The sequence below is a fragment of the Neomonachus schauinslandi genome, chromosome 1, assembly GCF_002201575.2.
Source record: "Neomonachus schauinslandi chromosome 1, ASM220157v2, whole genome shotgun sequence".
Taxonomy (NCBI): Eukaryota; Metazoa; Chordata; class Mammalia; order Carnivora; family Phocidae; genus Neomonachus; species Neomonachus schauinslandi.
Window position 1 is genome coordinate 210,145,304 of NC_058403.1, and position 27,910 is coordinate 210,173,213.

At 48.7% G+C, this 27,910-nt stretch overlaps 1 protein-coding gene across 1 annotated transcript; it reads right to left on the minus strand.

The window, feature by feature from the left end:
* Nucleotides 1-826: 826 nt before the first annotated feature.
* Nucleotides 827-27,450, minus strand: LOC110593908 (long-chain-fatty-acid--CoA ligase ACSBG2-like). Its single transcript, XM_021705351.1, has 13 exons — nt 27,435-27,450; nt 23,350-23,579; nt 19,540-19,628; nt 18,580-18,700; nt 16,016-16,099; nt 13,448-13,597; nt 9,222-9,398; nt 7,149-7,330; nt 6,781-7,014; nt 4,465-4,682; nt 2,551-2,690; nt 2,154-2,400; nt 827-900 (listed from the first exon to the last, which is right to left on the minus strand). Exons 1-13 carry the CDS (start codon nt 27,448-27,450, stop codon nt 827-829), a joined length of 1,962 nt encoding a protein of 653 aa, XP_021561026.1.
* Between the last annotated feature and the right edge of the window lie 460 nt (nt 27,451-27,910).

Sequence of the window (27,910 nt, forward strand, 5' to 3'; positions counted from 1 at the left end):
CAGTTCTTTATAGACCTCCCCAAAAGCTTCCCTGGGATCATGTCTTGAAGGTTCATAGGAATTCACAGATCTGTGATGATCCAGTACGACTGGGGTCCTTGTTAAAAAAAAGGGGGCAATATGGACACAGGCAGGGCATCTACAAGCCAAGGAGAGAGGCCTCAGAAGAAGCCAACCAGCCAGTACCTTGCTCTTGGACTTGCAGAAAATAAAGTCCTGTGGTGGAAGCGGGTGAATCTGTGGTACTTTGTAGCTGCAGCCCTAGCAAGCTAATGTGGGTGAGTTGGCTGGGGGCCTCAGAAGACAATGATTTGACCACAAAAGGATTACCAGGGGCCTTTGGGACAACTGAAAATTTATTCTACTATCCACCTGCTCTTGCATCTAGCTGGATTCCCCCAAACCTATCAGTGACCCTGAGTTAGGGGGACTCCTCTGGATGAGACTTGGGGAGAGGAGAGGAACAGGGGTGGGTGGGTGGGAGTTGTTCAAATCCCTATCCCTTGCCCTCTGTGATGGGCCAACACGCCTCATTCCTTGGGTCCCTGGCAAGTAGCACTTTTCCCCACCGAAGTTTCTGACAAAGGCCTGCTCCAGAGAAGCTACAGTATACCATGTGGGCATTTTTCTGGTAGAGAAAGCATGAGTTGAGACCAGGCCTAGAATCCCTGGCAACCAAATGTGCATTTGTGTGCGGTCTCTGCAGCTCTGCTCACAGACCCGCCTGCCACACAGGGGAGACCACCTCCGTTGGACTTGTTCAAGGCCCGGCCCAGCAAAGCCGATCTCACCGTTGGGACAGCCAAGAGCAGCTCCACCAGAGAAGTCAGTGGTAGAATTTTTCAATTTGCTTTTTGTATTTCTGGGTGACAAAATGTCTCCGAATCTTTGTCGCCGGACCTATCGAGAAAGGAGAGACCAGTTCAGATGTGGGGATGAAATAAAAGTCCACTGTCCCGTGTGTGGGCAACAGGGTCCCGTGACTGGGGCAGCCCGGGGCTGGCTGGGGCTGGCTCTGCCATCGACTTCGTGGGTGCACTGCCTTCACCATCAGTGTGGGGATGATGGAACCCTCCCCTCACCCCGGGCTGTGGGGTGAGGACTGTGTGAGCCAGCAGGCAGGCAGCATGCCAAACTCTGTGCCTCATGTGGACGGGGGCACACCACCCCCTGATTTTACAGGTGAGGAAATGGGCTCAGAGAGGGCCAGTTGCTCTGAGCTGACCCAGAACGTGCAGGCAGGGGCAAGACTTGAACTCAGGCCCTGATCCATGCCCCAGGCCGCTCACAGGATCTGGGTCACCGTGGGGTTCAGGCTTCCCCAGCTGTGTCCTGAGCAGCCCCACGAGGAGTGCATTTTCAACTTGTGGTTGAAAGAACCAAGGATCGGAGGGACAAGTCGACTTGGAGGGGACAGGATTTGAGCCCAAGTTGTTGGAGGCTGTGTGCTTGCCGTCACTCTTAACTCTGCAATCCATGCCATCAGATTACAGCTGAGTGCAGAGAGCAAGCCCCAGAAAGGACATTGAGGGAAAGCAAGACCCCCACCCACCCTGGAGTGAGCCCTCCCCTCATGGGGCAGACAGACAAAGATCAGTTAATACGTAGGGTAATTTCAGACTATGATGTGTTACGGGGCAAGATGGCGGCAGTATAGGAGGTGGGATGGTGAGCTGCAGGGCTGCTCTCTTAAGGGCAATGGTGAGTCGCGTTAGCCAGGATGGGCAGAGAAGGCCGCTTGAGGAAGTGGCCTTTAGGGTGAGAAGGAGCCCAAGAATTGAGGGGGGAGGGCATTCCAGGCAAAGGGAGCAGCAGGTGCAAAGGCCTGAGGCGGAGCTGTGCCTGGAGAGTTGTGAGAACAGCGCAGAAGCCTGTGGAGTTGGGGCAGAGTAAGTGAAAAGGAGAGGTCAACAGGAGAAAGATCATGCAGAGCCATAATGAGGATTTTGGCTTTTATTCCTAGAGCAGGGGATGTGCTGCCCTGGGGAGAAGGGACGTGTGTGTGTGGGTGGGGGAGCTGTGCACCCATGAGCTGGAAGTGGACCCTCAGACCCCCAGAAAAGGGCACATCTCCTCAGTTCCCATGTGGCCCTGGACACTAGCAAGGGACCAGCCTCCAAGCGCCAAGGCCACCTGCTCTCCAGGCTGCTCACCCATCTCTCCATTTTGGACAGAAAAGTCCTTCTCCAGGATGACCCACTTATGGATCCTCTGCGCATTGGAAATGGCTTCCTGATTCACAGCATCTATGCCTTGCTGGATGGCCCTATAGACCAGGGGGTCCTGCAGCTCCAAAATCTCAGAGACGGTGGACACATGGCTTCCCAGGTTCCGGCAGAAGTGGATGGCCTCCAAGCTTAACTTGTCCAGTGGCTCTCCGTTCATCTCGTCGACCTCACACTGCCCAAGACACCCTCGTCATCACACCCAATGACCACACACGCTCCCTGGCCACACCTGAGGACCAGGAAGTGGGTCTCGAACCCACAGGGGTGCACCCTCTGGACCCTGGGGCAGAGACCCTCCAGCAGGACAGCAAACCCTCCTTACCTTCAGCGTCAGCAGGATGCTCAGAAACTTTGCCCTATCTCCCACTAACAGGGCATTACTGATTATGGGAATCTTCTCTTTAACCAAGTTCTCAATGGGTATAGGGGCCACGTTCTCACCGCCGGCTGTGATAAGGATTTCTGGAACAAAGCATGGCTCAGTGAAGGTTCAACCGTGACAGTACAAAAGCCTTACCCCCTCAAGGATCAGAGGGGACAGATGCTGACACAGATGACTGCTCACTTAGAAAAACCCAGAAGCAGAGGAGGCCGCCTGCCCATGGTCAGAACTCCCACCATGCCCTTCTCCAAGCCACAGACCAAGCATCACTCTGCTCCTCCTCCCCTGTCTCCTTAAAATTCCCATCAGATATCCAAAGTCCTATGCATTTCACTTGGACAGCACTGTATTAATCCTCTGCCTGTTTCTTGGTCCTCTGCACCCTGTTCCAAGCCCTCAAAAATCTTGCTTGGAAGATAGTGCAGTGCTTCTGGCCATGCCCCGTCTCTGTCTCCTGATTTTTCTACCACTTGGCAACCCCAGAAGAACCTTTAAGAGAATTGTGTCACTTTTCCCCGCAGCCTCTCAAATGCTCCCAGAGCTCCTCCTCCTACCCCAGATCTGTTCACTTGCTCTTTCATCTAAGGATGCTGGCTGCCTCCTATCCCATCCACCCAAACTCTCTGTGTCTTATCCCATGATCTTTCAACCATCCCTACTGTGGTGGGAAGGCAGTGGTAATTATATGATTGCGATGGACACCTGTGGTGGTGTCCGCCAGTGACTCAGGTATCCAGCCCTGCTGTTTGTTGGGGAACTCTTCCCTCCATCTCAAACGCTTGTGGTTTGGGCAAGGACTGCAAGGATGAGCATGTGACCAGGTCCGACCGGCCAGCACACTCCGTCTCTGCAGAGATTCATCTTGAGATGGGATCCGGTGAGATCCAGACCTAAAACTTTGGCTGTCCCTTGGTGGTTAGGGTGAGCCTGGGCTGTTGGCAGCCATCTTGTCACCAAATGGGAAAAGCCTCTCCAAGAACGGCCCCAACACCAAGGACAGCTCAGTAAGGGAAGGATAAAGCAATTCCTTTGATGTTAATTGGGCACCTGGGTCCAGCCGAGCCTGAAGTGAGACGTCTTGGACTTCTCCATTTTTGAGCCAATAGTTTCTTTTTTTCGCTCACACCTATTTCAGAAGGCTTTTCTGTCGCTTATCACGGAAAGGATACTAACCTAGCCCACTTACTGAATAAGTTACTGCCTATGTCGGGCTCACTGCTGAATGCTCTGTCTACACTAGAGGTTGGCAAACTGCAGCCTGTAAATCAAATCCAACCTTCCATGGGTTTGTGTGGCCATGAGCTAGAAATGGTTTTTATATTTTTACATGGTTGGAAGGAAATCCCAAACATAATAGTATTTGGGACACGTGAGAATTATATGACATCAGTGTGGGCACATGGCCAGGTCCATTTGTCTATTAGGTGTCCGTGGCTGCTTCTGTGCCACCCTGGCTGGGCTGAGCAGCTGTGACACGGACCGTATGTCCTGCAGATCCCAAAAATATTTACTCTCAGGCCCTCCGCAGGGAGAGTCGGCTATCCCTGTTCTGTAGCATCTCATTGAATCCTTACTTGTTATAGTGCTGTGGATTATTATGCTCCCTGAGCTACAGGGGAGGAGACAGGTTTCAGGACTCGCGTGGGTATCTTCCCTAGGGCCCTTCTGCCCGGGGGCCAAATGCCGGGCACAGGGGAAGAGCTGGATTCCGCGGAGGGCAGTGTCTCCGTGTGTCTGTGTGGGGGACCCCCGTGGAAGGTGGGGGGCCAGGAGCCTCAGTGCTGGTGCACCAGGCCCTTCAGCGTTTGGGGTGGGCCTGCCCGCAGGAAGCGCCTGAAGAGCCAGCCCCAGTACCTTTGATGCGGCCTGTGATATAGAGGAAACCCTGGTTGTCCATGCGGCCCAAGTCCCCGGTGTGTAGCCAGCCTTCCTCATCGATGACCTCCGTGGTCTCGTCTTCCATTTCCAGATAGCCCATGAAGACGTGCCGACCCCAGATGCAGATCTCCCCGATGCCTTCCTTGCTCTGCTGGTACAGCATGTTCTTACACCCAGCCATGATTTTGCCACAGCTGCCAGGGAGTGGGAGGGGGAAACCAGGGCTCAGGAAGACAAGGTCACCCACCCAGGTCAGCCTGGGTCTGCAGCCTGGGCTCCCCCGCGGGATCTGCTGCTCTCACCCTCTCCAGGACCCGGTGGGCATGAGGAGGTGTACACGTAGTTCCAAGAAAAGGAAATACAAATGGGTTTGAAATGAATGCAAAGAGTTTTTTTCAACTTCACTCGTGACAAAAGGAACGTATGTGAAAGTTGTGTTGAGGTACCATTTTGTTTTACCAACTGGTTTAGCACCATGGATGGTGTGCATGCAAAGTGTTTGTTTTGGCATTGTTTGTGGTGACCCATGATGGAGAATGAGCCATAAGTATCACCAGTAAGAGGACCAGTTAAGTAAATGATGGTGCGTGCACCCAGGGGGACACACTGCTGCTTTTAAAGGTGGGGCAGGCGCTTCCTATAGGGAACATTCTCTACAAGATAGGAATCTCTCGCCAGCCAAATCCATTTGATTCCTGAGCTTGGATGATGTGAATCAAGACCGATTGGAAGTTCGTATTACGAACCCGGATAATGAAGGACACGGGGTTATCTGACCTCATTTGGTTCCCGAGCTCCAGAGAGCAAGTAATAGTTCAGAGAGGATGAGTTCTGTGTTCATTTTAACATGGAAAACGCTTTTGTTGGGGAGAAAAGCATGTATGTCCATGCACCGCTTATGCCCCCTTAGCTCAAGAGCAATGGTGTGGTGGTTTGGCCTCTGGGAGGGTGTTAGGGGTTGAGTTGTGCCCCTCCCTCCCATCATATATGGTACTGCGAATCCCCAGCACCTCAGAATGTGACCAGATCTGGAAACAGGATCATTGCAGATATAATGAGTTAAATTAAGATGAGGTCATACTGGAGTAGGGTGGCCCCAAATCCAGGCTGCCTGGTGTCCTTACAAAAAGGGGAAGTTTTTATTTCAGACACACACACGGGGAGAACCACGTGAAGATGAAGGCGGAGATACGGGGGATGCATCTACAAGGCCAGGAACACCAGAGATGGCCAGCAACGGCCACACTCCAGGGGAGAACCCGGGACAGATTCTCCCTCACCCTCTCGTTGAACCAGCCTGCCCACACCTTGATCTCGGACCTGTGTTCTCCAGAATTGTAAGAAAAATTTTTTTGTTTAAGTTTTGGGGAACTTTGTTAGGGTGGCCTTAGCAGGCTCCCTGGAGGTTTGGGGTGGGAGGGAGGATGCTTTTCACTCTGTCATTTTATGCCTTCTGAGTTTTCGGACATGGACATGTATTCCTCATTGAAAAACACTATTTAAAGATGGAGGCTGGAGCTTATACCTTTCCTCCAGGGTTGGAGCAAGGTCACTTCTCTTTAGGAATTCTTTGGTTTTGGAAAAACTGCAGTGGGCATTTGGGTTATGCAAAAAATAGACCTCAGATGGGATGATGGAGTGGGGACGGGGGGACGCTGAGGTGTAAATCTCCCCCACAAGGCAAAGTAAAAGGCAGGAGATGGTTTTGCCATATTAGGAAGACAGAACTTAGTTTTTGCCAAGTTCAAAGGCTGTTGGAACCTGACCAAGCATGAGAGGAGAGCTGGACTTGGAATGTGCCAGCAGGGAGGGGGTCAGGGAGAGACAGTGGGAGGCCCTGTGGCTGTCAGACCCAAAGAGTGGAGCTCGTCTTTGGTATTCTTCCTGCTTCTGTGTCACTGGGCTCACTGCTTGCAGCCTGGAGCCAGGTGAGTTTGGGAGAAAGCTAGAAAGGGCCCGTGAACGTGTTTCAGATGGAGCATGGTGGAGATGAAGGGTCTCAGGAGGTGAACCTGGGGTAGGTGAGCCTGGGGGGGCCATCTGGAGGCAAAACTCACAGGTGACAATTGGGGAGACCCTGGAACATTCTAAGAGCCCTTGTCCATGGGCTCTTGGACAAATGGGGGCCTCCCTCGTTGTGAAGATTTAGGGCTTAGAGCCTGGAGAACAGGGGTCATTCTGGAGACTCAGGTCAGGGTTCCACCTTAGCCCCGTGACTTGCCCACCCTCCCACCTTAAACCCCAGTACCCCATGTTGCTGGAGGGCTGGGGGTCTTTCCAGGAGGCTGGTACCTGTGAATCTTATAGTTATTCTGGCTGGGTATGGTGTGGGGTCCTGTGCTTTCAGTCATCCCATATATCTCGCTTATCGGCAAGTCCAGGCTTAGGAAGAACTCAGACGTCTCTTGGTCAAGAGGCGCAGCCCCGCTGATAGAAAAGTGGCAGTAATCAAGGCCAAGGTCATTCCTGACTTTGCTGAACACGAGGGCCTTCGCCATGCGGTAGCTCATGGGAGTGTCATGTATCCTGTGAAAAAGAATGCCAAGGGCAGCTCAGCAACCATGGAGCCGAACGGGGGTTAGTGGGCACCAGCTGGAGAAGGCTGAGCCCCCTTCCCCATGGCCCTCTCCCTGCCTGGCCCTGCTGGACCCTCCACCTACCCCGACATCCTTTTTGTATTGACCTTTAAGCCAATAACTCTTCCCCATGAAAACACCTTCTTCCTCAAGCTTGAGAATTTGATACCATTTTCTTTGATCATCTCCTGCATCTTCTCCCAAATTCGGGGTACCCCCAAGAAGGCGGTAGGCTTTACTTCCTGCAGAGTGTTGATCAGGGTACCCTGCAAGGGACCGAGCTGGGTTAGTCACACCTGTACCCTGCCTGGAACCCAGATGTCCGTCTCTCCCCAGCCCGCCAGCTCAGCCCCGGAGAAGCTTCTCTCGGCTGATGGGACCAGGGTGAGCGCCCAACCCAAGGGAGCCAACCCGCTGGTGGACTGGTGGCCAATCAGATTTCACTCTCTGGGTGAAATCTAGGGATTTGGTGGAGAACACCCGACTGGTAACAAAGGCTGACCCAAGGATGCAGTGGACTATTGCACAACTGTTAAAAAGGATGTAAGATTTGTTCCCAGACAGATCTGTAGGTTCAGTGCAATCCCTTTCAAAATCCAGGCAGACTTTTCCATGGATTGACAAGGCCATCTCAACATTTATATGGAAATGCGGAAGACCTAGAATGACCCAAGCAGTTTTGGAAGAGAAGAACAAAGTGGGAAGAATTACTATCCGATTTTGAAATATATTCTAAAATAGGGTGATTGACCATCCTGGTTTGCTCAGAACTCGGGGAGTTCCTAGAAGGTGGGATTTTCAGTCATAAAACTGGGAATGTCTCAGGCAAACCAGGGCAAGGTGGGCATCGTGCCAGCAAGCCAGAGAAGTCCCACCAGTGCGGTTTGGGTGTAAGGCTTGACATACGGTTCAACGGGACAGAATAGAAAATCCAAACATGAATCTCTACATTTATGAGCAATTCACAGTCAGTGAGAGTGCCCATGAAACTCAGCAGAGGGAAGGCTAGTCCTGTCCTGAAAAATAAAGCAAGAACTCTGTTTAGTGTCTTCTCACTACACGCAAAAGTGAACTCAGGATGGAGCCCAGACCCAGGCGTGAGAGCTAAAACCAGAGGCTCTGTGGGGCACATGACAGAGACCTCTGTGGCCCCGGGGCGGACAAGGGCCTCTTGCATATGGCACCACACTCATGAAAGAAAAGAGAAAGACTTCATCGGAGTTAAAAATGAAAAGACACGCCACTGGGAGAAGGTGTTGGCAAACCGATATTTGGTCAAGAGCAACCATAAGAAGAGATGCGGCCACGTTGTGAAATGAACAAAAGATTGGCACAAACACTTTTCTCCCAAAGAAGGTCAACAGCCGGCCACCAAGCCCATGAGGAGGCGCTCGCCACCGTTCGTCATGAGGGGTGGTGCCTCCCACCCACTTTGAGAAGCAGTGGCGTGGGCAGCAGCCCCATGTCAATGAGGATGGGGAGGAGCCGGGCCTCTTACAGGCTCTGGAGGGGGAGGGGGGCATGAAATGGGGCAGCCACTTTGGAAACAGTCTGGCAGTTTCTTAAAACGTTAAAAGATACCTTTATCACCCGCCGCGTGTTCGGTTGGTCGTTGGGAAACTGTTGATGGTTTTTGGAGATGATAAGGGTATGGGGGGGGGTGGGAACTTCTCAGTCCCGAAGGTGCGTGGGTGCATGTTACGCAATCAGCCAGAGAAGAACGTATTTATCGAGTGGCTACAACATCCCAGACACTGAGCACTGGGGTGGAGTGGGGGAGGTGGGGAGAGGGGCCAAGGAGATACTGAAGCAGAAAACAAAATGACAAGGAGGAGATGTGGTTAAGGGCCTTGAGATGGGTTTGGTTTTTGGAGCTTTTTGGGTGCTGGGAATACTGACTTTAAAAAAAAAAAAACAAAACCCCACACACACATTCTGCTTTCAATACCAGTCACATCTTAGTTTTGGATTGTTCAGTGCACAATCCATACAACCATATGTGGATGCCCTGACTTGGGTAAAGATAAAAACTAAGAGAATGTGGTCAGCTGTTTTCATTGCTCCTAAATGGAGCATAAGATGAGGAGAGAGAAGGAACCCCTGGATCAAGGGGCTTAACGGAACTATCCACTGACCCCAGGCTGCCCTCAGCCTTACTTTGAGAGCATCTGATTGAGCAAAGTAGGTGAAAGCTCCGATCTTCATGGGTATCCAGATATCCATCATTTGAGCTGCAATGTGGCTGAGGGGAAGGTAGCTGACCACCACCTCCTGCTTTTCTGAGGCGCAAGACAGGCCACTGTTCCTTGCCACTGTGCTCGCCGTCCACGTGATCTAGAACACAAGTCAGGCTTACGATCCAGGGGGGCCCCCCCATCCCGTCCTCGCTGGAGGGCCATTTAAATGCAATTACTTAACAAACACTTACAACACACCTACTGTGTGCTGGGCCCTGCTCTCATGATTTCCAAACATGAAGTCATCACATGCTGGGTCGGTAACTACGATGCTTTATACTTCACGGATGGAGAAACAAAAGCCCAGAGTGGTTAACGAACTTGCCTAAGGCTAGGAGGAACTGTAAAAGGTAGTGGGCAGCTTTGGGGGTTGAACTGACCCCCTTGGATCCAACAACAGAGCCTAGAATCGCAACGTCTATATGCACAGTCAGAAATCTAACGGATTCAGTAAGTGGCCCAGGATCCAATCCTGGCTCCACCGTTTGCTAGCTCAGTGACTGTGGGCTCTTTGCTCACCTGTAAAATGGGCACAGGGGCTTCTCGTGTCCGACAAACCAAAAGGCCACCCATAATCCCATCACACAAACACCCAACAATTAGCATATGCATGTTTTTCCTTCTCCAGCGCATGCCTCGATGTGTCGTTTTAGCAGCGGTATAATTTTGCAGTCTGTATTTCTCACTGATGTCATCCATCTCGGGCAAACGGTTACCTCATTAACCCAGCCACACAGGCCTCCACAGCATTCCTCTCACACACAAGGCATGGTCCTGCCTCAGGGCCTTTGCACAGGCTGTTGCCTCTGCTTGGACAATGCTCTTCCTCCAGCTTGCCCCGCGACTGAGTCTTTCTCGAACGTAACATTTCTGCTTGAATGCCACGCCACCTCCGAGAGGCCGTGTCACATCTCGCAAACTGAAGTTGCCGTCGTCTAAGTCTCTAGGTGCTGTCGCCGCAACCCGCGTGGTTTTATTTGCTCGCTCCCTGTCTTTCCGAGCGCCCTGATTGGGCCTGTTTGGTTCAGTGCTGTGTCCCCAGCACGAAGTAGGGACTCGGACACGTTTTTGTTGACTGAGCGAGGAGACAGAAGGGCTATGTAAGTAGGGTGGAGTCTGCAAAGCGCCGGCCCAGAGCGAGCCCTCAGGACCAGAGTCACTTCTCCCCCTGGGCCTCAGGAGGGAGGGATTTTACTTCTCTCCCCGTAGCCCCGTCACTGACAGCCAGTGCTCCGAGGCACCCAGCACCCGTTTGTTGAGGGAAGGGGCTTGGCGTGTGTAGACTGTGATGCATCCAGGACTGTTGCCGCTCCCGGGTTCGGGTCCTGGCTCGGGGACGTGGAGCACGTCATTTTCCCTCTCTGAGCCTCAGTTTCTCTGTCTGTGACCGGGGTTAGTGACACCTGACCTCCTGGTGAGGGGTTTAGCGAGGGTAAACAGGTGCCTAGCTCAGCGTGGCGCAAAGCGCCCTGGGAACGGGAGCAACTTTGAACTGTTGATGCACGTGGAGAGTATTGGGCTGGCTTTGACTTCCTGTCTAAAGATGGTGGTGCCTTAAAAACACGAACAGCCAGCCCTGCGTGGCTCGCTGCGCGCCGGGCGTTCCTGCTTATGCTGCGGGGTCCCCGCAACGCCACCCCCTGGAGCTGGAGTCTGCTGTCCTCTCCCTTCATGGGGCTGTTTTGAAGGTGTGAGCCTTCAAAAGAAGGAGCAGGAGTGACCCTGGGTAGCTTCAGACATCGAGCCTCCACCTTTGTCTCGGGGGTGCTCGCTCTGGGCGGGGGGGCAGCCACCATATGAAGTTCCACAGCCCTGGAGCCCCCGCCCCGTGAGGGACCCTGGGCCACGTGAGACAGGTGAGTGCCGCCCTTCCGCTGGCCCAGCCCTGGCACCAGCTGGAATGGGAGAAACTCCCTGCTGAGCCCAGGCCTCTGCCTCAGCCCCAGACCCAGAAGTCACCCGCCCCCGGGCTTTAAGTCTTTGAGGCGTAGGACAGCTTCTTACGTGGCATCCATTAACCGACACAGGATGTGGGATCATTCACTCTGTGAGGCGGCTCTGAGAGGGCAGAAGCCATTCTCGTCTCCATCTTACAGATGGGGAGACGGAGGCCCAGGGAAGATGAGGAACTTGTCCCAGGTCATGCGGCTGGCAGGTGGGAGAGCGGGATTCGGAGCCAGGCAGCCTTGCTCCAGGGCATGTGCCCGTCACCCTGACGGCAGGAGACTCTTTTACTGCACATGAAGTCACTAGGAGGAGAGACGCCAGCCAGGGCAGGCTGAGGGTCTGATGAGATTCCTGTCATTCGTTTACTTGCTCAGCCGATAGAAGCGGATAGCGTCCTCCTGCGCATCAGGTGCTGGAGACACGACCGTGACGGGAGCGACAAGCCCTGTCCTTGAGGAGCTGATGTGCTCGAGAAACAGGTGACTCTATAATACTGTCACGGTGAGAAAAGCAGCAGCCAGAGGGGGTTTAGAAGCGAACAGAGTGGTTTGTTCTTGTTTGCCCTGTTAAACATGGGAGTCCAGGAGGGCTTCATGGAGGAGGTAACATGTGAGCGGGGATCTGAAGGAGAAGCAACAAGCCGGGCGGCTCTCTGGCAAAGGGAGCATGCAGAGGGAACAGCCAGTGCAAAGGCTAGTGTGTCCGATAACTATTAATCCAGGCTGGGAGGAGACTCCTCGTTGAAAAGCCAGCGATCTTTCTGAAGGAAAACCACTGTTGCCAGTCGGGTGCATGTCCTGCCGGACACTTTCCTGCTCTTAAAATGTACGCATGTGTGCATTGCTTGCTGCCGCTTCTTAGTTTTTAATGAAAAGCATATTTTGCTGTGCGTATACTCCTCTGCAACTGGCTTTAAAATGTTTGCATCGCATTGCCAGACAGTTTGACACATCAGCTGCGCAGAGCTACGGTGTCTAAAAATGTGCACTGTGAGGGGCACCCAGGGGGCTCAGCCGGTTATGCGTCCGACTCTCAGTTTCGGCTCAGGTCATGATCTCATGGGTCGTGGGATCGAGCCCTGCGTCGGGCTCCACGCTCAGCGGGGAGTCTGCTTGAGATTCGCTCACGCTCTGCCCCTCCCCCCACTCTCTCAAATGAATCAATACATCTTTTAAGAAAGAATGTGTGCCGTGAAGCCAGCCTGCCTGCGTAGGTTCAGTCTCCAGCACGTTGCTCTCTCTGTGAGCTGGGCCAAGTTATAGAACCTCTCTGGACTCCAGTTTTTCCACCTGTAAAAGGAGCCTGGTAGAATCGGGAGGCTTGCCGTGAGGATTTACTAAGTGTAAAGCTCTCGGAACAGTGCCTGGCATGTACTGAGCTGTGACTGTCTCTCCTGCTCTTTTTTTTGTTTTTAACAGCTTTATTGAGGTGTAACTGACATACAGAGAGTTTGACACCCCCTGACATTTGTCTCCACCAGTGAAACCATCACCAGCCTCCAGATAGTGAACATGATGTCACCCCTCTGTCATGCCTCCCTTTGCCACCCTCCCCCCACCCAGGCAGCTCCGGGTCTGCTTTCTGTCCCTACGGATAAGTTTGCATTTTTTAGAGTTTTATAGAAATGGGATCTTTTAGGATCTGTTCCCTTATTTTTCTATAACAGTGGTCTAAAGTACTATCACCTATGGACTCCATCCAAACATATATATGTCTTTCCCAGACATGCAGCCCTTCTTGAGTAACCAAAACATCAACTTCTGCTTTACTTCCAAAACACAGAATGTATATTCTGCTTTTTCACCTGCTTGTTTTATTATTGAACACTGTTCTGTGCTCTCTACAAATATATTAACTCTTTATTTTCAAAGCAGCCCAGGGGCAGGGACTGTCCCATTTTACAGATGTGCAAATGGAGGTTTGGAGAGGTTAGGTGTCTGGCCCAAGAACACAAGGCAGGATTTGAACACAGGTCTGCTCTCAAGTCCCTAATCTCCGCCCCTGCACTGTGCTGCCCTCTTGGAAGTTTTTGCATGACTCTCCGTGCTTTGCTGGCTAGGGAGCCATGGTGTGCCAGACCCCTGAACGCCACCCTGCCCACTGTGGGTCACGAATAGAAAGAGCCGGAGGGCCGCTGGCCCATGTGCAGGGACTCTGGGTGCTGCGAGGTTCATCACCATGGGCAGAGACAGCACTTACGTTGTCATGGCTAAGCATTACTCCCTTGGGATTGCCTAAGGTCCCAGAAGTGTAGATGATCATAGCGCACTGATTAGCCCTCTGGCTTTCCATGATCTCGTCCAGCTGGGAATCGGGGATGCTGTTGCCAAGTTCCATGAAATCATTCCACTGTGGAAAGAAAAGACAGGCAGAGGATGGGGACTCGGGAAGTGAGGGTAAGCCTCAACACGCCAGGAGTCCCCTTCCCTAGTCAGGTCTTGCACCATCAGCTTCTCTAAAGCATGATTGCCAGCAAGAGGGAAGGCTTAGGGTCACCAGTCCTGATACCTCTTACAAAAGCCCTAAGATGTTTGCTTCTCCTCCTTCACTTCCTGGCAGGCTACTGGGTCTGGACATGTGACCGCAGCTGGTCCAGTCATAGTGAAGGTCAGGGCTTTTGCTAGAAGTGCTGGGACTGGAGTGAGTCATCTGGACATGAATGAGTCAAGATGTAGCCCCAGGAATTGCCTGAGGTCACACAGCAAGTAAACAGGAACTAGCAGTCTAAACCAATATGGTCACACTCTGAAGCCTGTGCTCTTATTGACCTTCCAATACGATGCCTCAAAAGGAACTGTTGGGTTGTATGAACTGAGAATCACACAGGACCTGCGAAAATTCTACCACTGAGCCCCCAGCAAGTCTCTGGATGAGGGCAATGCCCTGAATTCAAGATGGAGGGCACACAGCATCCTCCAGAAGTGGAACTGGGGTGATGCTGGCCCTGTGACATCAGGTCATGTCCGAGAGCATTTCTGGTTGGTTCAGCAGGGAGGGTGTTGCTGGCATCTAGTGGGTGGAGGCCAGGGGCGCCGCTCGGCATCCTGCAATGCACGTTACGGCCCCACAACAAAGAATTATCCACCCCAAATGTCCATCGCAATGAGGTTGAGAAATCCTACTCTAAGTAGTGTTGCTAACAAAGGAGTTCTTTTGAGGTATCCAAAAGACTTCAAAAAAGTCTTTGATTCTGATCAGTTTTCTTCCTTAATTATTCATCATCCTGGTTTTAATATTTGAGTATTTTCTGGCAGGTACGAAAGCTGTCAAGGGTTTTGGTCGGCCAGAAAGGGTCATGGGCACCTTTTGTCCCGCCTGCATGGAGGGCAAACCAAATAAACTCTGTGACATTGCGGGACTTTTGATTTGAGTCATGAGTTTGAGGGTCTCATCTCATGGACATTAACAGGAGCTTGTCCTTGTCCCTCACAAGCCTTCCCTGGCTTCTGTGAGTTAATGCAGTGTATCCTTACACACAGAACCCCTACTCTGGCTAAAGTGGGTCTCTGTTGCTTGTACCGAAACATTTCCTGACTAAAACACCCTGAGGCAGGGGCGCCTGGGCGGCTCAGTTGGTTAAACGTCTGCCTTCGGCTCAGGTCATAATCCCAGGGTCCTGGGATCAAGCCCCACATCGGGCTCCCTGCTCACTGGGGAGCCTGCTTCTCCCTCTTGTGTGCGCTCTCTCTCTCAAGTAAATAAATAAAAAATCTTTAAAAAAATAAAAAAGAGAACACCCTGAGGCAGAGTGCCTTTTCAAAACATGATTGTGACAGCATTTATGGTGTCACACACTCTTCAGTGGCCTTGCCCATCCCTCAGTAAGAGGCGGTCTAGGTCCCCACCCCAGACCCTCCATTTCCCAGCAGAGCTTTCGGTCAGCCTTGACGGGCACAGTATGTCGGAAGCGATGGTGTGTGATTTCCAAGAGTAGCTTGTTAAAGGCAAGACACCTTCCACCTGGCCTCTCTCTCTCTCTCTCTCGATGTTCTCTGTAGAGATCTGAGCCAGGAGTAAGTCCAGAGAGCTCGAGGTCACCATGCTGGAGAGGCCACAAAGAGGGAGGGACAGGAGGAGCACCAGCCGCAGGGTCCGGACCAAAGTGAGGACTAGGGACTTAGCTTCCGGTGCAAAATTCAAGGAAATGCAAACAACAAGATAAAACAAAAGGACAACAAACCTTTGGCAATCAAGAGAAAAAATATTTTAATGCAATATATTTTAAGTCACTAACCACGCCAAAAAAAAAAAAATTTATGATGAATGAAATATAAAAAAAATTTTTTTTTGAAATATCAAAAATTTAAATAAAGACAGGCTCTACCAGGGCAGCTGGTCCGAGCCATGGCAGAAATGCTCAGCCCCGTATTCATATTTGTTCATATTAAACAATGGTTCGTGGTTTTAGTGACACTGTTATTGATGACATGGCACATATTAAAGCCAAAGGAAAATTATAACAAATTCTGGTTTGGGTATCAAGTAAATATTTAAACCTAATGCTGTGGGTTTTCACACACCTAATTTTCAGTGATGTAGTATTTTTTCAGTTGCCTTAATGTTCTAAATAAAAAAAATGATTTTTGTTGTCTTAGGCCACCAATTTTGGGGGAGATTTGTTTCACAGCAATAAATAACCAGAACAGACATCTTCCCATAAATCAGACCCTTCACGTCAGGAAGAAAAAGGAAGGCCCTAAAGGCCCCATCTGCCTGCCTTGTGGGGACCACCTTCCCCTTGACTCAGTGGCCCCCTCCCACACTTACAGAGTACAGGTTATTATTGCTCTCCTTCATTGGCAGCTTGTACTGGATGATCACCTTTAGGGTCTCCATTCTGCTCTGTGGAATCTGAAAGAAAGTTCCATGTGGGCCTCATGGCCCTGGGAGAGACTGAGGGTGGATGCCCTTCCTAAGCAATCTCCTACAGTGACCCCAGCCTCTTTTCTTACCCCTGCCCAGCCCATACAACACTGTTCTTTGTCCTGACTGACAGGACACAACCTGATTTTAGGATGGGGTTCTTTGTGCTCCGTATCAGTAGCCTACAACACTTCAAGGCCTATGAAGACAACAGCCTCCTGAGTCTTGCTACCCTCACAGAGTTGTGGTTGTTGGTCCGTGAGCCCGCCCCTTGCACTGTGCACCCAGGATCCAGCTAACCTCCTAGCTAGAGTTAGGCAACAAAAATCCTCTGTGAAGGTGACTGGAACCTGGACAAGGTCAGGACTTTCTACCTATACTGAGGGCTCTAAGGTTCAGTTGACCACACCTGCAGGATTCTTGTACCCTGTTGATGCAAAGAAAGAGGGGTGCCTCTACAACATGTCTAGCCAATCCAATGACAAAGTCACTTCCAACATCCGGTATGGTAATTATAATTATAACCAAGTCTCCAGCGTGGATTGAGAGAAGAGGACAGAAGCTCTAGTAATATTTGGACAGGAGGTTTCTAGAGAGAGAGGGAACCGACATCCAGAAAGTTGGAGCAGGCAATGGCCAGGGATGTTTGAGGAATATATAAAGTCTCGGATGGCTAGGATGAGGATGGAAGGAGAGGATTAGGGATGGAGGCAGGAAAGGATGGTGAGGGCCAGGTTGGCCACACCTTGAAGGCAGTGGCAAGGAGTCTGGAGTTTATTCTAAGGAGGCAGGGAATCACTGAAGAGTGGAGGGCTGTAAGCCATGGGTATTGCCTAGAATAAAAGATTTCCAAGCAGAACTAAATATCCAGTTTGGGAGGAGCGTGTCAGAAGCCTGGCTTTGAATCTTGCATACAAAGTGTATGCGGTATTTTCCAATGGTGGAAAAACCCAAATTGTAAGCCAATATTTGGCAAAAAGGACCCACTCTTCACCCACCACCCATCCCACAGTTTGTCCTCCCATGAGCAGAAAAAATAGGGAATGACATGAGTATGGGGAACCGTAGAGGCTTCACTTAAGAAAGCACTTTCAGAAAGCTCAAGGCTGGAGGGAGAAGTCTCTTCTTCCTGAACCAGGACAGGAATTAGGTGTCCAAGTAGGCTTGGTGGCAGAGTGTTCTATTTCATTGAGTCTAGCTGGATTTCACGGGTCTGGAAAGTCTACCCTAACTTCAGAGATATTAAAATGTCGGAAAACATGACCAACGATGCTTGGAGGATGCCATTGACAGCAAGACACATCTCAACTCCAGAGACATTAAAAAGTAGAAAAGTGTGTAACTCAGAAATACGATATTGATGCAACAGCCACAGGGCCCTTGGGCTGAATGGTGAATCTGGCCACCTAGGCTCACCCTCCTGAGGACTCCTCTCCCCATGGGATCCTCCTGCCAAAAGCTGGGTCAGGAAATTGCAGCTCATTCAAACACTAGTAACTGAAAAACTTTCTACAACATCCATACGAAGATACTGCAAGAAAAAAAAGGGAGTAAGAAGGGAGCCAAATTTTGTACGTAAAGAAAAGTCACCACAAAGCAAAGGAAAATTGCCACCCAACATTCCAACATAAGATTTAAAACATAACAAAGTAAACACAGCTGAAAAGGAAGAACACAAAGCAAACATACAAGCACTGAGGGAAGAGAGAGCCATACCAGAAAGAGGTGAAACAGGAAGTAGTAGAACTTAGGAAAGAAATAGAAGAGAAAGCCAGAAGCATTTCAGAAATGATGACAGTTATTTTAAAAATGACAATTACAAGGGGGTGTAAGCCTCAAAATAATTACATTTCTAAAAGAAAATAAACAGTGGGCTGTATATAAAATAATACATAAACACATTTTAAAAATAGAAGCTTACATGCTGGGCAGGGAGCCTACTTAAAAAAATTTTTAAAAATAAAAAATAAAATAGGGCGCCTGGGTGGCTCAGTTGGTTGAGCGACTGCCTTCGGCTCAGGTCATGATCCTGGAGTCCCGGGATCGAGTCCCGCATCGGGCTCCCTGCTCGGCAGGGAGTCTGCTTCTCCCTCTGACCCTCCTCCCTCTCATGCTCTCTGTATCTCATTCTCTCTGTCTCAAATAAATAAATAAAATCTTTAAAAAAAAAAAAATAAAATAAAAAAAAAATAATAAAATAAAATAAATAAAGAGCATTTTAAAAAAATAGAAGCTTAGGAGGAAATGAACTTAATACAAATTGGAAATTAGATCCCTGCCACTCCACCCTGCTCCCCCTAGTTATACCAAAGTAGCCGTGGAGGACAGACACTTACTGAACCCAAGAATGGAGCCAGCCCCACCACCCCACCTATCATTAGCATCCACCTGGGAGCAACAGGACAGGTAGTCAGAGCCCTGCAATCCCCCTGGGTGACTGGTGGGCAGTGTTTAGGTTTGGGCTTTACCGAAAGGATTTTCTTTAACTGTAGGTCATTCTCAACCAGCAGGACGTTCACTTTGGCATGAGTAATGACGTACTGACAAGCCTCCGCAGAGTTGGTGGCATAAATACCAACACAAAGACCCCTGGGAAAAGAAAACACATGTGCGTGTGCATGTGCACACACACCCACATCTTAAGGTGGGAATGTCCTGGAAGGTGGGGGGAGGGGAAAGCTCTATAGACAAGTTCTGAGTTTGCAGCCTTGGTACCAGCTTCCCTCCCTCCACAACTTAACCATGATGAAATGAAGCAACAAAATAAGGGTGATGAAAGCAGCAAGTCCTATAATGTCATTGTGATGGCCGATCACAGAGCCCTCACAGCATCCCATTTTAAAGATGAGGAAAGTGAGCCTCAGGGCAGTGAAGTCACTTGTTCAGGGTCCCACGGCAATAGATGCTAGAGGTGGGATTTGGACCCCCACTCAGACCTGTTCCCTTCATTTTGCTGCCTTTTGTTCTTGCCTTTAACCATTCTGTTTTTCAAATTTGCATTTCCCTGATGGTTAATGATGTCCAGCATCTCTTCTAGCACTTGTTGGCTACTTCCCTTTGTGAGCTTTCTGTTCAAGTCATTTGCTTATTTAAAATCTTTCTTTTTTTTCTTTAAAGATTTTTTAAAGTAATCTCTACGCCCAACATGGGGCTCAAACTCATGACCCTGAGATCAAGAGTCACATGCTCTACTGACAGCCAGCCAGCTGCCCCTCCTTTTGTCTTTTTATTACTCAGTTATAGAAGCACCTTATATACCTGAGATGCTAGTCCTTTATCAGATTGATTGGTTGGTGTGTCTGTCTTGCCTTCTGACCTGGGGTTGCACCCAAAATCCCCGATCACATCTCAGTCAGAGCCAGCCCAGGGCTGCTAGCCCAGAGTAGCGGCTTGCCCACATTTAGAGTCAACCAAGCCCACAGTCTTACCCTGCTAAGATGGAACCAAGAGAAGCAATAAACCACTCAATGGAGTTAAACCCCAGGATGCCAACTCCGTGGAAACGCTGCAGGCCCAGCTGGGAAGGCAAAAACAAACAGAAAGCAGAAATACAAAGATGTTTTATTTCTGGGTGGAATCTGCTCACTGGGATGTGTGAAAGCAGACTCCAAAGCCCATGAGGTCACATTGGGAAAAGCCAGTGTTGAACCTAAAATTGGGGGTGTGATATTTTTGTGACTGTTGGGAGGCTGGTTTGCCTCCCTCTACACAACGTACCATTTATTTTTTCTTGTTTGTATGTATTTTTTTTTTATTGTGGTAAACTATACATAGCAATTTTTAGTGCACAGCTCAGTGGCATGAAGCACACTCACACTGTTGTGCAATCGTCACACCATCTATCTCCAGAACTTTCCATCTCCCCAAACTGAGACTCTGCCCCCATGAAGCATGGACTCCCCACCCCCTGACCCAGCCCTGGCTCCCACCATCTCCTCTCTGTCTCTGTGGACGGGACTCCTCTGGGGACATCCTGGGACTGGGGTCCTGCAGCATATGTCCTTCTGGGTCTAGCTCCTCTCACTGAGCAGAGTGTCCTCAAGGTCCATCCACATTGTGGCAGGTGTCAGAATGTCCTTCCGTTGTTAGACCGAATAATAATTTGTTGTATGGATGGACCACACTGTCTTATCCATTCATCCACCAGTGGACACTTGGTTGCCTCCACATTTTGACTGTTGTTAATAATGCTGCTGTGAACATTGTGTACAAGTATCTATTTGAGTCCTTGCTTTGAATTTTTTTGGGGAATTTTTGGGTCATATGGTAATTCTGTGTTTAATCTTTTGAGAAACCACCACACTGTCTTCCATAATGGCTGCACCATTCTACATTCCCACCAGCAATGCACAAGGGCCCTGGTTTCTTCATATCCTCACTGATACTTACTATTTTGTTCTTTTTTTTTTAAGATAATGGCCATCTTAATAGGTGTGAATTTATTTTTATTTGTAATAACAAAAGTACTCCAAGAGTGAAAGCCTAAAGTGGTGATAAATTGCACTTTTAAAGGTGTAGCCTTGGGGCAACTGGGTGGCTCAGTGGGTTAAGCATCTGCCTTTGGCTCAGGTCATGATCCCTGGGTTCTGAGATCAAGCCCCACGTCAGACTCCCTGCTCCACAGGGAGCCTACTTCTCCCTCTCCCTCTGCCTGCTACTCTCCCTGCTTGTGCTCTCTCTGTGTCAAATAAATAAATCTTTAAAAAGAAATAAATAAAGGTGTAGCCTTGATCTGAATGTACTTGAGGATGAACCAGGAAACCCAGACATGAAGGTGATCCTCCTTGGGGGAAGCCCAGGTTTTGACACACCCCAGATTTTAGGCTCAATGCTGGCTTTTCCCAATGTGACTACATGGAGTTTTGGGAAACTAACTTTGTTGGCTCTTTTAGTCATATGGGGCAAGGCTGGCAATGACCCACTGTTCTTGGGGAAAATATAAGCATTTGGAAGATATTCAGAACATGATAACAAGTATTACAGCTTAGTAACAAACAGGCTATCTTCTTTGCAGGTAGACAGTCTCTATTAATATGTAGATAAATGGATTTATTACTGTTTAGATCCTTGAGGATTAGAAGAGCAGGGATCTTTGAATCCCCAGATCTAAGGACAGCCAAAGAGGATCATCTCTCAGGAGAGGTGAACTAATCACAGCACTGTAGTGGGGCAGACAAGCAGAAACTCAGTCCTAACAGTTCTGATGACAGTTCTCATCATCTCTCGGTGAAGACACATGGGTGTCAGGGGGAGAGGAGAGAGGAACTCAGGTCTGGGTCAAAATGTGACAGCATTTCCTATAAATCAAAACCACCAGGTATTCCCTTTTATAATAGGAGATACCTATCATATTCATTATCTATTGCTGCATAACATAGCACCACAAACTTAACAGCTTAAAACAACACACATTTATTATTGCAGTTTCCATAGGTCAGGAGTCTGGGGACAGCTTAACTGGGTCCTCTGCTTAGGATCTCCTGAATCTGCAGTTAAGATATCTGCAGGGAGTGCTCGCTTCGGCAGCACATATACTAAGATATCTGCAGGGACTGTGGTCTCCTCTGAAGCTTGAGGATCTTCTCCCACACTTTTGTGTGGGATTGTTTGGATTATTCATTTCCTTGTGGTTTAAATGGTCCTGTTTTCTTCCTAGCTGTCAGCTGAGGACTGCTTTCCTAGAGGTGGTCCGTTGTGCCCTGCCACATAGCCCTGTCCACCACATGGCAATGTGCTTCCTCAATGCCAGCAGAAAAATCTTTCTTTTAATGGTTTTCCTGATTGGGTCAGGCCCACCAGAGTATTTGCTGTTTTGATGAACTCAAAGTCAGCTTATCAGGGAACTTAATTTCATCTGCAAAATCTCTTCACCTTTGCCACCACAGGAGGAAAATCCCATCATAGTCACAAGTCCTGCCCATACTCAAAGGGGGGACTCTGTCTATACAGTGTGAATATGCCAGGGGTTGGGAATCTGGTGGGGGGGGTCATTGTAGAATTCTGCCTAACATACCTATCAAAGTAGACAATATGAACATTTTTTATAATATGATGTTGGCAAGAATAATAGGTAAGTAGATTCTCTCACACACTGTGGGCATATAGAGTCACTATTTCTATAAGAATTCATTGTTCAAAGAAGGTTCTCTGTGGCTCCGTATATGGTAGCAAAGCCTGGAAACACCATCAGTACCCACCAGTAGGGGGCTGGTTATGCCAATATTGTTACATACATATTTGCAGTCACTGAAAAGAGTTTGGATTTGTTTTTAGTGAATCAATGTGGAAGGATCTCAGAGTGTGGCAGCCAGCCTCCAAGATGGTCCCCAATGATTCTCACCACTTGGGGTTTGTGTTCCTGTATAATCCCCTCCCACATTGTGTCAAGGCTGGTCTGTGTAACCAGTAGACTATGGAAGAAGGGATAGTATGTCACCACTGAGATTGAGTTATGGAAGCTATCAGAAGATATGGTTCGCATTTTGTTCATGCTCTCTTTTGGATCACTCATTCTGGGCTGCCATAGTCTGAGGACACTCAGCCCAATGGAGAAGGCCAGGGAACAAGGAACCAAGGCCTCCTGCCAATAGTGAGCCATGTAAGGAAGCTTACAAGTGGACCCTCTGGCCCTAGTCAAGCCTTCAGATGGACAGCTTGACTACAGCCTCGTGAGAGACCCTGCAACTAAATTTTGGAGTAATTTGTTATGCAGCAGTAGCTAACTAACACATAGAGATTTTAAAAAGCAAGATGTGGGGCGCCTGGGTGGCTCAGTTAGTTAAGCATCTAACTTCGGCTCAGGTCATGATCTCTGGGTCCTGGGATCAAGCCCTGAGTTGAGCTCCGTGCTCAGCAGGGAGTCTGCTTGTCCCTCTGCCCCTCCCCCTGCTTGTGTTCTCTCTCTCTCTTTCTCAAATAAATAGGTAAAATCTTAAAAAAAAAAAAGGCAAAAAAATAGCAAGATGCAGAATCATGGGTAGAGTAGGCTACCATGTGTGTAAAAATTTGCATGTAGAGAAATTTTATAATATATACACACAATTTATTCCCCAAAAGGATTTACAAAAAACTGGCAACGTGGCTGCCTCCATAAGGGAAGGGGTCAAGGATTAAAGGGAAAATTCTCACTGGTTAACCTTCATATCTTATGGTGTCTCGTGCATTTTATACCATAGGTATGTGTATATAGAATGAATGATTGACTAAGTGATGAATGAATGAATGAACAACTCATTTACCTTGATCATGGCTCTTGCAGCCTTCCGACAAGCCTCATAGTACTGGTTGAAATTCAGAACTTCCCACTGCTCACTGTTCTTTGTTGCAAGGGCTGGATATGTCCCAAATCGGCTGACTGACTCCCGAAAAAATTCAGGGATGGTTACTGGGGTCTCGTGGCCTGGCCCATGTTTTGATAGTCTCAGAAGGACTTCTCCATCTCGATGAATGGTCCACAGTCCAGGAGTAACTGCAAACAGCCACCAGAGTTTGTGGCAAATGTCTTTATTAACTTTGGGGGAGGAGTGTCCTCTTTGGGCTTGAATGGCTGAGTTTGAATTAATCCCACTCGTCGGGTAAAGTCACATGGCCAACACCAGCCCATTCATGCTTTCTCTTTCTTACTTTTCCTTACCCACCCCCAACAATTTACTATGAAAAATTTCACACATACAAGAAACTTGAATGGCCTGTATAGCCAACATCCTCTGACTCACCATGTGGTTTCCACAGTGCTAGCATTTGCTCCATTTGCTTTATCACATCTCTGTCCAGCCAGCTCTCTACATCCATCCATCACTCCATCTATTTCAAAGTAAGCTGTGGCTATCTATCCATTTCACCCTTAAACACTTTAGCATGTGAATCATTAACTAGAGTTCCATATTACTTACAGATTTTTTTAAAGGTAAAATTTACATGCAGCACACTACATATGCTTTGGTCAGTGGAATGTGAGAAGTGGCTATTTTGTGTCTCTCCCAGGCGGAAGGTTTAAGAGCCAGTGTGTGGCTCGCCGTACCCCATTCTCCTCACAAAAATGGTACAAGCACATGTCAGGGAGGAACCCTAGTGCCAGATACACATAATGCAATCAAGAAACAAGCATGTGTTGTGTTAAGCTGTTGAGGTTTGGGGTTGGATGTTACAGCAGCATCACCCAGACCACCCTGGATACCACCACTTACGTGGAACTGGCAAAGGGGCTGACTCAAAACCAGTTTGTTTCCCTTCATCCCTCACCTTCTTTAAGGGTGTGAAATGGTTTACCCCTAGAAAGAAGAGAAGAGGGTTTCCTCTGGAGAGAGCTGGTGTGCAGTGTGTTGCTCATCACCCCCCAACCATGGGCCAAGTGAGAGAAGATTCTGGAAACCCTCTTGGGGAACCGAGGATGTGAATCTTGACTTTGTTGGACTGAAACTTATCCACTGGAGAGGTGGTGGCTGGAAATGGCCGAGTAGACAGCAGGGTTGGGAGAACACTGCACGTCTACCTACTGTGGGACATGGATTTTTCCCTGTGACTGACATGGACCTCAGGGAGGGGCTCCTAAAGGCTTTTGCCTGGAAGCCAGTAGAAAGAACCTGGAGATCTGTGTTCAGAGGCAGACACTGAGGAAAGTCACCAGTGGGCGCTGAGAAAAGAGCATGAACTATGTATTAGCTAGGGCTGCCGTGACAAAGTTCCCCAGACTGAGTGGCCAGAACAACAGAAATCTATTCTCTCAGTTCTGGAGATATAAGTTTGAGATCAAGATGTGGGCAGAGTTGGCTCCTTTGGAGGCCATGATGGAGAATGGGTTCCATGTGTCTCTCCTAGTTCCTGGTGATTTGCTGGCCATCTTTGGAGTTCCTTGGCTTACAGAAGCATCACCCCAGTCTCTGCCCTCAGCTTCACGTGGCGTTCCCCCTGTGTGTCTCTCTCTGTCCAACTCGACCCTTTTCATATGGATACCAGTCATAGTGAGTTAGGACCCATGCGAATGACCACATCTGCAATGAGCCCTCTTTCCAAATAAGTCACATACTGAGGTGCTCATCTTGGGGCGTGTCTTCATTCATGTGACTCTGCTCTAGCACAAGACAAGACATGTATAAATAACAGACACCTTTTTCTCATAGTTGTGGGGGCTGGAAGTCCCAAGATCAAGGCACTAGCAGATTCAGTGTCTGGTGAGAACCTGCTTTCTGGTTCATAGTGGCTTCTCACTGCGTCCTCACTTGGCAGAAGGGGTGAGGGAGCTGTCTGGGGCCTCTTCTATAAGGACATTGATCCAGTTCACGTGGGCTTCACCCTCATGACCTGATCCCCTCCCAAAGGCCCCACCTTCTAATATAATCACGTTGGGGTAAGTTTTAACATGAGTTTTGGAGGGATGTAAGTTTTCAGACCATAACAGGGGGAAACAGTTCAACCCATGACAGCCTACATCAAGGCAAGGATAGTTCAGAGGTTCCCCCTCACACACCCCCAAGGAGAATTAGCAGTAGGCGGCATGCCAGCTTACAATGGGCAACAGGGGAAAACATCATGGAGGAGATGACAGAGCAGCACATCGGGCCTCCCCGCCCCCACTGCTCCAGGCATCCAGCCCGAAGCCCAGGGGAAGGGAGAAGCTTTAAATGGGACAAAAATGTGAAGGGGTGTCCCCTGCATCCTGGTTAGGGATATTTTATTGGCTATATTGGGTTGAATGATGCTCCCCCAAAATTCATGTCAGAATCTCAGAATATGACCTTATTTGGAAATAGGGCCTTGGCAGTGGAATCAGTTGAGGATCCCAAGATGAAATTCTGGATGTAGGGTTGGCCCTAAATCTAATGACTGGTGTCCTTATAGGAAAAGGAGAGAACACCAAGACACCCAGAGAAAAAGGCCATGTAATGATAGAGGCAGAGATTGACGTGATGAGTTTGTAAACCAGGGACCACCAAGGATTGCCCAGAGCCACCAGGAGCCCAGCGAGCATGGAACACATTGTCCATCACAGCCTCCAGGAAGAGCCAATCCAGCCAACACCTGGATATCAGACTTCCAGCCTCCAGAAGGAGTTGTTGTTGTTTCCACCACCCGTCCTGGGATACTTTGTTACGGCAGCCCTAGGAATCTGACCCAGTGACCAAAATGAGATTCTGAAGATTATTGTCACTTGAGAATGATTGTAGAAGCTGTCTTTCTTGCCAACATTTTATGCACTTGGAAGAGGGCAGCTGTGAAAGATAATGAAGACGCTCTATCTCGTGGTGCTCCCGGAGCTTTGTTCCAGCGGCAAAGTGGTTACAACATACAGATGAAAATCATTATCACACACCTGCACTATATGTATTTATTATATATAGATAATATAAATGTTAATATATAGTAGCATTTAATTACAATATATCTGTACTATATTATATATATTCGTGTCTGTACTATAGAAATATTATATCTGCATTATATACATTTTCAGTTGCATCTGCATTACGTATAATTACATCTGCATTATATATGTATGAGTACATCTGCTATATTATTATATCTGCACTATATTATTACATCTGGCCTATATTACATCTGGACTATATATACATATATATATACACACAATTGCCTCTTGTATTGCATATATAATACACATATATATTGCATATATGCAATTGCATATAAAATACATATATATATATACAATTGCATCTGTACTTTATGTATATATACACAATTATACCGACTACATGTATTATATATTATTACATCGGCACTATATACATTATTACATCTGGCCTGTATTACATCTGGACTATATATATTACTACATCTGTACTATATATATACAATTGCATCTGTACTTGATATATATACACACCCACTATATGTATTATTATATTTATATCTATACTATATTTTATTACATTTGCACTATACATATTATTACATTGTATATACACACACACATATATATTTATAATTTTATCTACACTATATTTAATGGTTCCTTGGTGCTTTACCCACATGGCTGTCCTAATAGGGAGGTGTTATGATCAATGTCCTGTGGTACAAATGATCCAAATGAGGTTTCCAAAGAGCAAGGCCCTCACCCACTGTTACAGGACTGGTCGAGCTCTGCTCAGACAGCAGCTTGTCTGTGCTGCCTGCGTTCCCTATGGGGTGTAGGTAGGAGTCACCCGTCCCTCCACCCCCATTTCAGGCACCTCAGCCAAAGCCAGAGGCCCAGGCAAGGAACAAGTGTGCCCTGACTCTCGGGGTGGGGGGTGCTCCTTTATGAAAAGGCTTGGCTGAGTCCGTGCCCCTTTCTCTTTCCCATGTGCACTCTAGCACAACATACCTTTGTTTTTACTCATGTCTCCTTCAGGGTCCTTAATCTCCACTTCACGAGTCATGGGGTTTTCAGCCCTTTCAGGTCCAGAGACACCATGCTTCACAGCACTGCAAGGCACAAAGCAGGGAACTTAGCAGGACCGGCAAAGGGGCTGCAGGTCTGAGGCCAACTTCCGTCCACTGGTCACATCTGCCTAAAATCCTGGGATTGATTAGTCATGCTTGTCCCAGGCCTAGGAGGGGAGGAGAGTGGTGTGTGTGCCAGATCATAGAGCAGTTGTAAGTCCAGAGGGCATTCAATCTGTGAGTTTCCAGAAGAGTCTCTTAAACGGTTGGAGTGTAGCAACCAAGTCTATATGTGGTCCTGTGGGTGAGAAAACATTTTGAACTCTCCCAAGGGAAAGAAACCCACAAGAGAATTCTGTTCTGGTTGGTTGCCTTAAAGATTGTATGACATGAAAACCCAAAGGACGTAAAGGAAAA

Excerpts from the sequence above, each read along its gene's own strand:
- LOC110593908 (XM_021705351.1), bottom strand. Across the intron at positions 7,331-9,221 it reads CTCAATCAGATGCTCTCAAA|GGTACCCTGATCAACACTCT; the intron begins GTAAGGCTGAGG and ends GGTCCCTTGCAG. Across the intron at positions 2,691-4,464 it reads TATCACAGGCCGCATCAAAG|AAATCCTTATCACAGCCGGC; the intron begins GTACTGGGGCTG and ends GCTTTGTTCCAG.